Source organism: Oncorhynchus gorbuscha, linkage group LG24, assembly GCF_021184085.1.
Source record: "Oncorhynchus gorbuscha isolate QuinsamMale2020 ecotype Even-year linkage group LG24, OgorEven_v1.0, whole genome shotgun sequence".
NCBI classification, from domain to species: domain Eukaryota; kingdom Metazoa; phylum Chordata; class Actinopteri; order Salmoniformes; family Salmonidae; genus Oncorhynchus; species Oncorhynchus gorbuscha.
In genome coordinates, this window is record NC_060196.1 from 50080456 (window position 1) to 50093746 (window position 13291).

General features: G+C 45.9%; 1 protein-coding gene across 3 annotated transcripts in view; it reads right to left on the reverse strand.

Moving 5' to 3' along the window:
- Positions 1–13291, reverse strand: part of LOC124012129 (adenylyl cyclase-associated protein 2-like) — a 58322-nt gene that overhangs the window by 4468 nt on the left and 40563 nt on the right. For all 3 annotated transcript variants that reach the window (XM_046325580.1, XM_046325581.1, XM_046325578.1), the window contains exons 5-7: positions 9175–9318; positions 8942–9027; positions 8649–8754 (exon numbers count right to left, since the gene is read on the reverse strand). In XM_046325580.1, the coding sequence (XP_046181536.1) occupies positions 8649–8754; positions 8942–9027; positions 9175–9318 (336 nt within the window). The remainder of the gene's footprint in view (positions 1–8648; positions 8755–8941; positions 9028–9174; positions 9319–13291) is intronic.

Here is a 13291-nt window from a genome sequence, read left to right on the forward strand (position 1 = left end):
GTCTGGAACTACAGTCCCCCTCTGTCGAAGATGCTTGGACCTTTTTATATATTTTCAGTGGTATTGTTAACAGACACGCCCCCAAAAAGAAAATGAGAGCTAAAAACAGGTTGAGCCCCTGGTTCGACCGTGATCTTGCTGAGTTACTCCACCTCAAGAATTGCATTTGGCAAAAGGCTCGGCACACGCATACTCAGGCTGACTGGCTCTCGTTCAGGCAAATGAGAAATAAGTGCACTCAGGCTATCCGGAAGGCCAAAGTTAGTTACTTTAAGGCTCAGTTCTCTCTCTGTGGGTATAACCCCAAGAAGTTCTGGAAAACGGTTAAAAACCTGAAGAATAAACCCTCCTCCTCACAGCTGCCCATGTCCCTTAATGTTGTTCGTATGGTTGTTATTGACAATAAGCACATGGTTGTGCTCTTTAAATCACCACTTCATTAAGTCAGGATTCCTATTTCACTCAGCCATGCCTCCTTGCCCGTCCAAAATGTCCTCATCTCCCACCCCTTCTAATGACTATCCCCGATGCTTCTCCCTCTTTTGCACCTGCCCCGCTACAAAGTTCCTCTCTGCAGTCCGAGGTGCTAAAGGAGCTCCTGGAACTTGACCCCAAAAAAACATCTGGGACCCTTTCTTCTTTAAGGTTGCTGCCCCTATCAACGCCAAGCCTGTCTCTCCTTTCTGGGTAGTTTCCCATTGCTTGGAAGGCAGCCACGGTTCGTTCTTTATTTAAAGGGGAAAATCAAGCTTTTCCGAACTGTTACAGACCTATTTCTATTTTTCCCTGTTTATCAAAAGTGTTGGAAAAACTTGTCAAAAAATCAACTGACTGGCTTTCTTGATGTCTATATTATTCTCTCTGGTATGCAATCTGGTTTCCGCTCAAGTTATGGATGTGTCACTGACACGCCCTAGATTCTAAGCAATATTGTGCTATTTTTATTGACTTGGCCAAAGCTTTTGATATGGTCGACCATTCCATTCTTGTGGGCCGGCTAAGGAGTATTGGTGTCACTGAGGGGTATTTGGCCTGGTTTGCTAACTACCTGTCTCAAAGAGTGCAGTGTATAAAGTCAGAAAATCTGCTTTCTCAGCCACTGCCTGTCAAGGCTCGATCCTAGGCCCCACACTCTTCTCAATTTACATCAACATAGCTCAGGCAGGCAGTAGGAAGCTCTCTCATCCATTTATATGCAGATTATACAGTCTTATACTCAGCTGACCCTCCCCGGAGTTTGTGTTAAATGCTCTACAACAACGCTTTCATAGTGTCCAGCAAGCTTTCTCTACCCTTAACCTTGTTCTGAACACCTCCAAAACAAAGGTCATGTGGTTTGGTAAGAAGAATGCTCCTCTCCCCACAGGTGTGATTAATACCTCTGATGGTTTAGAGCCTGGGGTAGTCACCTCATACAAGTACTTGGTAGTATGGCTAGATGATACACTGTCCTTCTCTCAGCACATATCAAAGCTGCAGGCTAAAGTTCAATCTAGACTTGGTATCCACTATCGTAATCGGTCCTCTTTCACCCCAGCTGCCAAACTAACCCTGATTCAGATGACCATCATACCCATGCTAGATTACAGAGACATCATTTAGAGATTGGCAGGACATATCACTGCACTCCTTTTTGGACACATCACTGCACTCTATACTCCTCTGTAAATTGGTCATCTCTGTAAACCCGTCACAAGACCCACTGGTTGATGCTAAGGCCTCACTCCCCACTATCTGAGATATGGTATCTACTACAGCCCTCATCCTCCACATACAACACCCATTCTGCCAGTCACATTCTGTTAAAGGTCCCCAAAGCATACACATCCCTGGGTCGCTCGTCTTTTCAGTTCACTGCAGCTAGCGACTGGAACAAGCTGCAACAAACACTCAAACTGGACTGTTTTATCTCAATCTCTTCATTCAAAGACTCAATCATGGACAGTCTTACTGACAGTTGTGGCTGCTTCACGTGATGCATTGTTGTTTCTACCTTCTTGACCTTTGTGCTGCTGACTGTGCCCAATAATGTTTGTACCATGTTTTGTGCTGCTACCATGTTGTTGTCATGCTGTGTTGTCATGTGTTGCTGCCTTGCTATATTGTTGTCTTAGGTCTCTATGTAGTGTTGTCTCTCTTGTCGTGATGTGTGTACTTAAACATTTTAAAATGTTTCATCCCAGCCCCGCAGGAAGCCTTTTGCCTTTTGGTAGGCCATCATTGTAAATAAGAATTTGTTCTTCACTGACTTACCTAGTTAAATAAAGGTTAAATCAAATCAAATACAGGTGTTGGCCGGCAGGCGGAGTATAGGACAAATAGTTGAGGGTCTTCATATTCAACTGGTTTCTTGTAGCAGATGTGGCCAACGTCAAAGCTGGATTGGAACTGTCCCTCCAGCTCTCCAGGACCAGAGTGGTCCATCCTTGGCAAATAGGATCCTTAACTACCACTGTGTGCTGTTCTTGATGTTTATATATGCATATGGTGAAAAGTGGAGACCTAAGGAAGGGATTCAATCCGACTGTATGTTGTGACAATGCAGCTTTTAAAGGCAATGTTCCCGCATTGATCGCATTCATGGTAAACGCTGCATATGTGGGGTCAATCAGAAATGACCTTTAATGTCAAGCGTGCTATAACATGGATCTAAGGCAGATTGGATTGAATCCCGGCCTAAGTCCTGCTGCGACAGGGACTCTGGTCAACCTTTACTCTAAATGCATTTTTTCTCACTGAGAGCCTTACTTACCAAGCTAATGAGCAGATGAATGTAAAGCCCCATGCCTGCCAACTCCAGACAAGACAGACAGACAAAGAGAGAGAGAGAGAGAGAGAGAGAGAGAGAGAGAGAGTCTGTCTGTCTGTCTGTCTGTCTGTCTGTCTGTCTGTCTGTCTGTCTGTCTGTCTGTCTGTCTGTCTGTCTGTCTGTCTGTCTGTCTGTCTGTCTGTCTGTCTGTCTGTCTGTCTGTCTGTCTGTCTGTCTGTCTGTCTGTCTGTCTGTCTGTCTGTCTGTCTGTCTGTCTGTCTGTCTGTCTGTCTGTCTGTCTGTCTGTCTGTCTGTCTGTCTGTCTGTCTGTCTGTCTGTCTGTCTACACAGCTGCCAAGGACAGTTACCCATGATCCCCCTTCTTCACTCAAATATGCCACAGCAACTGTACAACCCCCTCCCCCCTCCCTCCACACATGCACACACACACATGCATGCACACGCACGAACGCACACCACGCAAGTACCGCTGCAGCCAGTGTGAGACTGATGTACTGGTGATTGGTGTTGTAGTTCATTGGGGGTTTAGCAGTCTATGAGGTCCAACTGACAGTACTCAACCTCTGACCTGTGACACGTGTGGTACATATTACAAAACAACACAGTTGTATTAGTTATCAGTTTAGCAAATGCCCAATGATTAAAGCTGAGTGCAATGAAATGAAGGGCTGGATTCACTCCATATCATAAAAGATCCGCATAAAAATTGAAAGGTAATTTCCGATTGAGCCTACATATGCAGTGTATACCGTGAACGTGGGAACGCAGTCTCTACGAACATTGCCTTTACATTTTAATCGAGCTATAACACAGATTTTCCGTGATACTTCTGGGATACGGACTGAATCCAGAGCTGTGTAGTTTGTGTGAATACACAACGTGTGTGTGTCTGCATGTGTGACAGTGTGTCCCTCTGAACAGAAGTAGACAGATTAGATGAGAGAAAAGCCCAGTAGTTTAAAGTAGGTTGTGGGGTGTGTTGGAGCAGGAGTGTAGGGACTGAACTTCACAAGGCTTTGTTGCGGCTTTCTTTGGTGAAGAAAACCTCCATTCAAGTCCACCCTGAGGACCACCTGTCCACGCCACACACTCCTTATCTCACACACGCACACAAACGCACACACAAAACCCTGACACCTAACGACAGGAGGGACACACACTCTCGCATGTGCACACACACGAGCACACACCTTCAGTCCACCAAATTGTGTGACAGTCTATATGCCTCAAAGGACCACACAGAGGATTCTGGAAGATCACTGAAACAGACAGTGGCCTTGAACTGAGTTCAACACTCTTTAGAGAAACATGAAGTCTAAGGAGTTTTACTTTCAGTTATATTGTCACGTAAAAAGATAAACAAATAAACGTATCACTTCCACTGGATGCAGGAATATGATTTCTGATTGGAAACCTGCCTGAGAGAAAGGCAGAATGAGAAGGGGGGAAGGGAGAATGAGAAGGGGAGAAGGGAGAATGAGAAGGGGGAAGGGAGAGGGAGAAGGGGGAAGGGAGAATGAGAAGGGGGGAAGGGAGAGGGAGAAGGGGGAAGGGAGAGGGAGAAGGGGGAAGGGAGAATGAGAAGGGGGGAAGGGAGAGGGAGAAGGGGGAAGGGAGAATGAGAAGGGGGAAGGGAGAGGGAGAAGGGGGAAGGGAGAATGGGAAGGGGGAAGGGAGAATGAGAAGGGGGAAGGGAGAATGAGAAGGGGGAAGGGAGAGGGAGAAGGGGGAAGGGAGAATGAGAAGGGGGAAGGGAGAATGAGCAGGGGGAAGGGAGAATGAGAAGGGGGAAGGGAGAATGAGAAGGGGGAAGGGAGAGGGAGAAGGGGGGAAGGGAGAATGGGAAGGGGGAAGGGAGAATGAGAAGGGGGAAGGGAGAATGAGAAGGGGGAAGGGAGAGGGAGAAGGGGGAAGGGAGAATGAGAAGGGGGAAGGGAGAATGGGAAGGGGGGAAGGGAGAATGGGAAGGGGGGAAGGGAGAATGAGAAGGGGGGAGGGAGAAATGAGAAGGGGGAAGGGAGAATGAGAAGGGGGAAGGGAGAATGAGAAGGGGGGAAGGGAGAGGGAGAAGGGGGAAGGGAGAATGAGAAGGGGGGAAGGGAGAATGAGAAGGGGGAAGGGAGAATGAGAAGGGGGGAAGGGAGAGGGAGAAGGGGGGAAGGGAGAGGGGTGGAAGAGAGAGAAGACAGGCAATGTGCACACTGCCCACAAAATGAGGTGGAAACTGAACTGCACTTCCTAACCTCCTGACAAATGTATGACCATATTAGAGACACATATTTCCCTCAGATTACACAGATCCACAAAGAATTCAAAAACAAAACCAATTTCGATAAATTCCCATATCTACTGGGTGAAATACCTCAGTGTGCCATCACAGCAGCAAGATGTGTGACCTGTTGCTATAAGAAAAGGGCAACCAGTGAAGAACAAACACCATTGTAAATACAACCCATATTTTAGTTTATTTATTTTCAGCGACAGCACTGTATATAGACATAAGACATTTTAAATATCTTCATTATTTTGAATGTAATGTTTACTATTCATTAATATTGTTTATTTCACTTTTGTTTATTATCTATTTCACTTGCTTTGGCAATGTTAACAAATGTTTCCCATGCCAATAAAGCCCTTGAATTGAACTGACAGGGTGAAGGGGGGAAGGGAGAAGGGAGAAAGAGGGAGAAGGGGGGAAGGAGAGAGAGTGAGAAGGGGGAAGGGAGAAGGGGGAAGAGGGAAGGGAGAAGGGGGAAGGAGAGAAGGAGAAGGGGGAAGGAGAGAAGGAGAAGGGGGAAGGAGAGAAGGAGAAGGGGGGAAGAGAGAGGGAGAAAGAGGGAAGAGAGAGAAGAAGGGAGAGGGAGAAGGGGGAAGAGAGAGGGAGAAGGGGGAAGAGAGAGGGAGAGGGAGGAAGAGAGAGGGAGAGGGAGAAGGGGGAAGAGAGAGGGAGAGGGAGAAGGGGGAAGAGAGAGGGAGAAGGAGAAGGGGGAAGAGAGAGGGAGAAGGAGAAGGGGGAAGAGAGAGGGAGAAGGAGAAGGGGGAAGAGAGAAGGAGAAGGGGGAAGAGAGAAGGAGAAGGGGGAAGAGAGAGGGAGAAGGGGGAAGAGAGAAGGAGAAGGGGGGCAAGAGAGAAGGAGAAGGGGGAAGAGAGAAGGAGAAGGGGGGAAGAGAGAAGGAGAAGGGGGAAGGAGAGAATGAGAAGGGGGAAGAGAGAGGGAGAAGGAGAAGGGGGAAGAGAGAAGGAGAAGGGGGAAGAGAGAAGGAGAAGGGGGAAGAGAGAGGGATAAGGGGGAAGAGAGAAGGAGAAGGGGGAAGAGAGAAGGAGAAGGGGGAAGAGAGAGGGAGAAGGGGGAAGAGAGAGGAGAAGAAGGGGGAAGAGAAGGGGGAAGAAAGAGGGAGAAGGAGAAGAGAGAGGGAGAAGGGGGAAGAGAGAGGGAGAAGGGGGAAGAGAGAGGGAGAAGGAGAAGGGGGAAGAGAGAGGGAGAAGGGGGAAGAGAGAGGGAGAAGGAGAAGAGAGAAGGAGAAGGGGGAATAGAGAGGGAGAAGGGGGAAGAGAGAGGGAAAGGGGGAAGAGAGAGGGAGAAGGGGGAAGAGAGAGGGAGAAGGGGGAAGAGAGAGGGAGAAGGGGGGAAGAAAGAAGGAGAAGGGGGAAGAGAGAGGGAGAAGGGGGAAGAGAGGGGGAGAAGGGGGAAGAGAGAGGGAGAAGGGGGAAGAGAGAGGGGGGAGAGGGGGGGGAAGAGAGAGGGAGAAGGGGGAAGAGAGAGGGAGAAGGGGAAAGAGAGAGAGAGGAGAGAAGAGAGAGAGAGAAGGAGAGAAGAGAGAGGGAGAAGGGGAAGACAGAGGGAGAAGAGGGGAAGGGAGAAGGGGGAAGAGAGAGGGAGAAGGGGGGAAGAGAGAGGGAGAAGGGGGGAAGAGAAAAGGACAAAGAGTAGTAGAGGAAGAAAACAGAAAGCAGATGATAGAAGAAGAGCATGAATTCCCAGCAAACTCTACAATTGCTCAATTGAGAACCACAAAGCAGCCACCAGTACACCAGGGACCAAGTCATTCATACAAGCTGGTCCTTAAGCAACCAGCTGCCTGCCTGGATAACTACACATAAAAATATACACTGTGGGGTAAATAACATGAGAACGACATCCCAACTGGCACCATATTCCCTATATAGTGCACTATGTTTGGCCAGACCCTATGGGCTCCATGTAAGTAATATGGTGCCATTTGGACAGCAGCCCTGAACCACTTTCAAAAATAAGGAAACAGAAAACAACATCTGAGGCTCTGCTGCAGATGAAAACAACTGGACGACTCCAACAGAGTCAGAGACAATTATGTCTCGAGGCGAGCTGTAATTCATTGAGTCTTGTTCCTGCCTGTTCAAACCTGCATGGCGAGCAATGTTATAATTCATCCACAGGGCCAGGAGCGTTTCCTGACCGTGTGACCTGATCACGGAAAAAGCCGGGAATTCTGGGCCTATTTATCCAACCTCAGATAAAAGTCCTGAGAAGTCAGGCAGTGGGACCCAAGTTGTTCCTTCTCAGGTCACAGAGTCCTGAAAAACTCCTGGCTCAGGGAGGAGCAGTGTTCAGGACAGTGTTGAGGAGGTCGGATCAGGTTTTGCTGCTGTAACACATGGATAATAGAATGTGGAGGGAATGCCCCACTGGACGTCTAGCTAGAGGACCGTAGTGCTGCTGACGTGCTGTAGTATAAGACATTAACTATCCATTATATGTCTCATGGAACTGTTTTACAGCACAGCTACAACATGATGATGGTATAGAGTGGAGTCCGAAATGATTGACACCCTTAATAAAGATGAGCAAAATGACTGTATAAAATAAATCATTCAAATATTTTTGCAATGGCCATCTCAGTCTCCAGACTTGAACCCTATTGAAAACCTGTGGTTTGAACTGAAGAGCACAGACAAAGGATACCAAAGATCTGGAAGGATTCCGTATGGAGGAATGGTCTAAAATCCTCATAAAACACTGTAGAAAAAGTTTCAGTGTTATCTGTTATCATCATAATGTGAGGTATTGAAAAGAGGGGTGTCAATCATTTGAACCATACCTTTAAAACAAAAAGTATTACTTGTTAAACAACATGTATTTCTCTGAGCAATTGTATTAGTATAAAATAATATAATTTCCCAATTTTTGTTGTTTTGTTCCATTTACTTCCGTTTAAGAAAAGTTTTTCAACAGAATCGGCAGAATGAATACACCCCTGATCACGCATAAACACAGTTCATTTTCATAGCACATTGTAATCCTTCTCGCATTTATGCGCTCTCCACCTCTCACCTTGTCCCTTCGCTTGTGGACTTCAATGCACAACACATCAGCTGTATGTGACCAGGCGAAAAAAAACATTCCAAGCCAAACTGCTACACAAGGCCAACATCGTTGTCATCGTATTGGATAAAGTAACATCATAGTCAACATAGCAAATAGAACAAACGCGTTAGTAAATCCGCCATTATCATGCAGTAACATTACAGTGTACAGTCAGTAAGCAGTTTGGCACTTAACCCAGCGGGCCCCGATTGAAATGAATTAGTCAAACCAAAAGCTTGCCCTGACTTGGAAGAGTTCCAGTGTTGTGTTGGATAGACATAGCCAGCTAGCTAACATAGCATCCCTCTATTTGAGCAGGCTAAACTAGCTAGCTGCATTTGCTAGCTAAGTAAGTAAAACTGAAAGTTTTTTTTTTTTTAATGAAATCTCTTACTTCTTCATTTTGGAAGAAATAAATGTTTAAACATTTTTAAAAATATGAAATTCACAGAGGAGGATGGCCCTCCCCCTTCTCCCCTGAGGAGCCTCTGCTGGTGATTATTTTTGTAAATCTTAAGTGCCGCTGCTACTCACAATCTTGCTCCAGACTAGGCCTGTTGTGTGATGCTGTTTGATGAAGGCCTGAAGCTCAGTCCAGATGGATAGGTAGGACCCCACCCACTCCACATGCCGCTTGTCTCTATAGAGAAAGAGATCAACAGACAGACGGAGAGAAGGGGAGAGAGAGAGGATTACAAGGAAAAAGGGGGATGGATTAGGACGAATACACAGAGAGAGAAAAAGACAGTTATTTTTACATACCAATAATAATCTGCAAAGTATCTAATAAGCTAAAGTTGATGTAATACACTAGCAGTCATATTCACGAGTCTTTATAGTCTTTCAGAACTCTGTTAGTGTAGAAAATGGCAGCATCATTCATCTCCTTCACATAGTGAACTGGCTTCTGGCTCTGGAAGAGAGAAGGAGCGAGAGAAAGAGAAAAAAGAGAGAGAGTATTTAAACAAAGCTGACCCTATGTATGAATTTAGACATCTCTGCTCTGCATTCACAGAAACACAGTGAAGAAGATGTGAATGAGTGAGTGATGTCTCCTCACCACGGCGACCCAGCCCAGTGCTGGGATGCTCTCGCTGACAGCTGATAGGTGGTTGAATTGCCTGCTGCCACGGTTACATTCCCGAAAGTTCTGAATCTCCTGGATTTTCTCTGAGATAGGCTTCAGCAGGTCAGACAGCTCCATCTGGGAGGGAGAGACAGGGGGAGGAGAGAAAGAGAGGGAAAATGAAAGAGAGAGAAAGATAGTGAGAGAGAGAGAGTGCTTGTCAACAAAAACTGAACAATCTCACAGGTAGTGTCTTTTCTATATGACCGACAATATGCAAATAGCATTTCTCAATGACTCAACACCCATACATTCATCTGTAATAGTGCTCTGAGCAGCTCTCACAGTGCTCTCCAGAACCTGAGTGAGAACACCAGTCTCAATGGGCCAGTTACCTCATGCTACCCGTTATATAGCAGTTTCACTTACTGCCTTGCCCACAAGCAACTCTGCCGTGCAGCTCGTTGAAGGCAGTGTGCAACTTGACTGTGATTTTATAACTGGCCAACTGGAATTTTATTAGAAGGATCCATTTTCCATTGGAACTTCCAGATCCCTGCTAGCTTCCATCCCTCTTTCCCTCCCTCCTCCCTCTCCTCCCAGCATTCCTCTGTTCATTGGGAGATCCCTCTGGCCTTGTAAGGCACTGAGCAGGTCTAATGTTTACAGTTTACCTTCACACAACTGGGTAAAGGAACACATTGTTTCCTAGTGACACTGTAGTACAGTTATCTTATTTTGACCTGTACCTAAGGCGATGTTGCTATGACATTTTAACTAAATATCCCGTGGTGTCGATATGCTGTGGGAAAGATAAATAAATATAATCATTTCTGTTGATTTATTTAGCTTTATTTTGAGAAAGGATGTGATTATTCTTCCATTGCTATGGCAACTGATTTAATTGCATTATGGGTTAAATACAGTGCCATCGGAAAGTAATCAGACCCCCTGACTTTTTACACATTTTGTTACGTTACAGCCTTATTCTAAAATGTATTAAATAAAAAATGTTCCTCATCAATCTACACACAATACCCCATAATGACAAAGCAAAACCATGTTTTAGACATTTTGGCAAATGTATTAAAAATTAAAAACAGAAATACCAAAGGGTTTGAATACATACGTTTTCAGACCCTTTTCTATGAGACTAAACAGCTCAGGTGGAACCTGTTTCCATTGATCATCCTTGAGATGTTTCTACATGACACACCCTGATCTGTTTCACCTGTCCTTGTTATTGTCTCCACCCCCTCCAGGTGTTATTCGTTTTCCACAGTGCATGTATCCCTGTGCTTGTATGTTCAAGTCAACCAGCGTTTTTTCCCGTTCTCCTGCTTTTGAATTTCTCCTTTCTCTAGTCCTCCTGGTTTTGACCCTTGCCTGTTTCTGGACTCTGTATCCGCCTGCCTGACCAGTCTGCCTGCCCTGACCTTAAGCCTGTCTGCCACTCTGTACCTCCTGGACTCTGATCTGGTTTTGACCTTTGACCTGTCCACGACCATTCTCTAGCCTTCTCCTTTTTGGATTATTAAACATCTAAGACTCCAACCATCTGCATCTGGGTCTCGCCTTGAGTTATGATACTACAACTTTGTTGGAGTCCAACTGTGGTAAATTCAATTAATTGGACATGATTTGGAAAGGCCCACACCTGTCAATATAAGGTCCCAAAGTTGACAGTGCATGTCAGAGCAAAAACCAAGTCATAAGATCAAAGGAATTGTCCGTAGAAACAGGATTGTGTCAAGGCACAAATCTGGGTACCAAAAAATGTCTGCCGCATTGAAGGTCCCCAAGAACACAGTGGCCTCCATCTTTCTTAAATGGAAGAAGTTAAGAAGCACCAAGACTCTTGGTCAGAGAGGTGATGGAACCCGATGGTAACTGTGACAGAGCTCCAGAGTTCCTCTCTGCAGCTCTCCACCAATCAGGCCTTTATGGTAGAGTGGCCAGACGGAAGCCACTCCTCAGTTAAAGGCACAACAGCCCGCTTGGAATTCGCCAAAAAGCACCTAAAGGACTGTCAAATCAGGAGAAACATGATTCTCTGGACTGATGAAACCAAGATTGAACTCTTTGGCCTGAATGACAAGCATCACATCTGGAGGAAACCTGGCACATTCCCTACAATGAAGCATGGTGGTGGTGGCAGCATCATGCTGTGTGGATGTTTTTCAGTGGCAGGGACTGGGAGACTAATCAGGAGAGAGAAAGATGAACGGAGCAAAGTACAGAGAGATCCTTGATGAAAACAAGCTCCAGAGCGCTCAGGACTTCAGACTAGCGCGAAGGTTCACCTTCCAACAGGATAATGACCCTAAGCACACAGCCAAGACAACGCAGGAGTGGCTTTGGGACAAGTCTTTGAATGTCCTTGAGTGGCCCAGCCAGAGCCTGGACTTGAACAGCACACATTTTTGTTGTATCCCCGGACAATCATGCTTGATTCAACTCATCGAGGGCCTGATTATTAATTGACAAGTTGAATCAGGTGTGCTTGTCTGTGACTACAATAAAAATGTGTACTGTTGGGGGTACTCAAGGTCTGGAGTTGGGAACCACTATCTTAGGTCATCCAATCAGTGGCTTAAATCCTCAAAGAGAGCCTCTCCCAGAAAATGTTTACAGATGTGGAGAGGATGAAATGGTCAGAAGTACTGTACAGCTCTATTCCTAAGTGTATTGGTTTGATTTGAATAAGAATCTTATACACTCCGACATAGTTTGCTGCATTTTACATACTACAGTTTCTCCTTGTGTGTCAGAGGGAGAGACAGAAAGAGAGAACTATTTTTTTTAGCAAATTCTTGCCCAAATCAGATGCACATGATTTTCATAACATGAGATAGACAGTCCTTTCATAGGAAGGACCAACCTCGACTGTCTTACTTTCACTCTCTCCAGATCCCATTGAAAATAATTAGCCTGCTAGAGCAAAAGAAAACCACTTCTCCATGAAATGGAGGAAATACCCACTGAGATAAAGTGATGCTATGACCAATTCATCTGTGATGATGATAAGCCTAGTGACGATTAATCTGTGAGTTGTACATATCTTTCAGGCTAAAGATCTTCCTCCCTGCCTCCCCTCAACTCTTTCAGTTACTGTACCAGGGGTATCTGATGGCCCAAATCTTTTATTTCAGCCACATTGGTAAGACAGGAGCCCCAAATAACCCCCTCTCAATCATCCTCCACTTCCAATGAAGAGAGACATAAATAGCCAGGATATCTCCAGGCTATGAGTGGGTCAGGGGCCTACATTACACACCATTCACTGAGAAAGAATGTGTAATGAGGGAGAGATGGTAGAGAGAGTTAGACAGAGAGACAGGGAGAGAGACGTTAGAGAGAGTTAGACAGAGAGACAGGGAGAGAGATGGTAGAGAGAGTTAGACAGAGAGACAGGGAGAGAGATGGTAGAGAGAGGTAGACAGAGAGACAGGGAGAGAGATGGTAGAGAGAGTTAGACAGAGAGACAGGGAGAGAGATGGTAGAGAGAGTTAGACAGAGAGACAGGGAGAGAGATGGTAGAGAGAGGTAGACAGAGAGACAGGGAGAGAGATGGTAGAGAGAGTTAGACAGAGAGACAGGGAGAGAGATGGTAGAGAGAGTTAGACAGAGAGACAGGGAGAGAGAGATGGTAGAGAGAGTTAGACAGAGAGACAGGGAGAGAGATGGTAGAGAGAGTTAGACAGAAAGACAGGGAGAGAGATGGTAGAGAGAGTTAGACAGAGAGACAGGGAGAGAGATGGTAGAGAGAGTTAGACAGAAAGACAGGGAGAGAGATGGTAGAGAGAGTTAGACAGAAAGTCAGGGAGAGAGATGGTAGAGAGAGTTAGACAGAAAGACAGGGAGAGAGATGGTAGAGAGAGTTAGACAGAAAGAGACAGGGAGAGAGATGGTAGACAGTAGAGAGTTAGACAGAGAGACAGGAGAGAGATGGTAGAGAGAGTTAGACAGAAAGACAGGGAGAGAGAGATGGTAGAGAGAGTTAGACAGAAAGACAGGGAGAGAGATGGGAGAGAGAGTTAGACAGAGAGACAGGGAGAGAGATGGTAGAGAGAGGTAGACAGAAAGACAGGGAGAGAGATGGTAGAGAGAG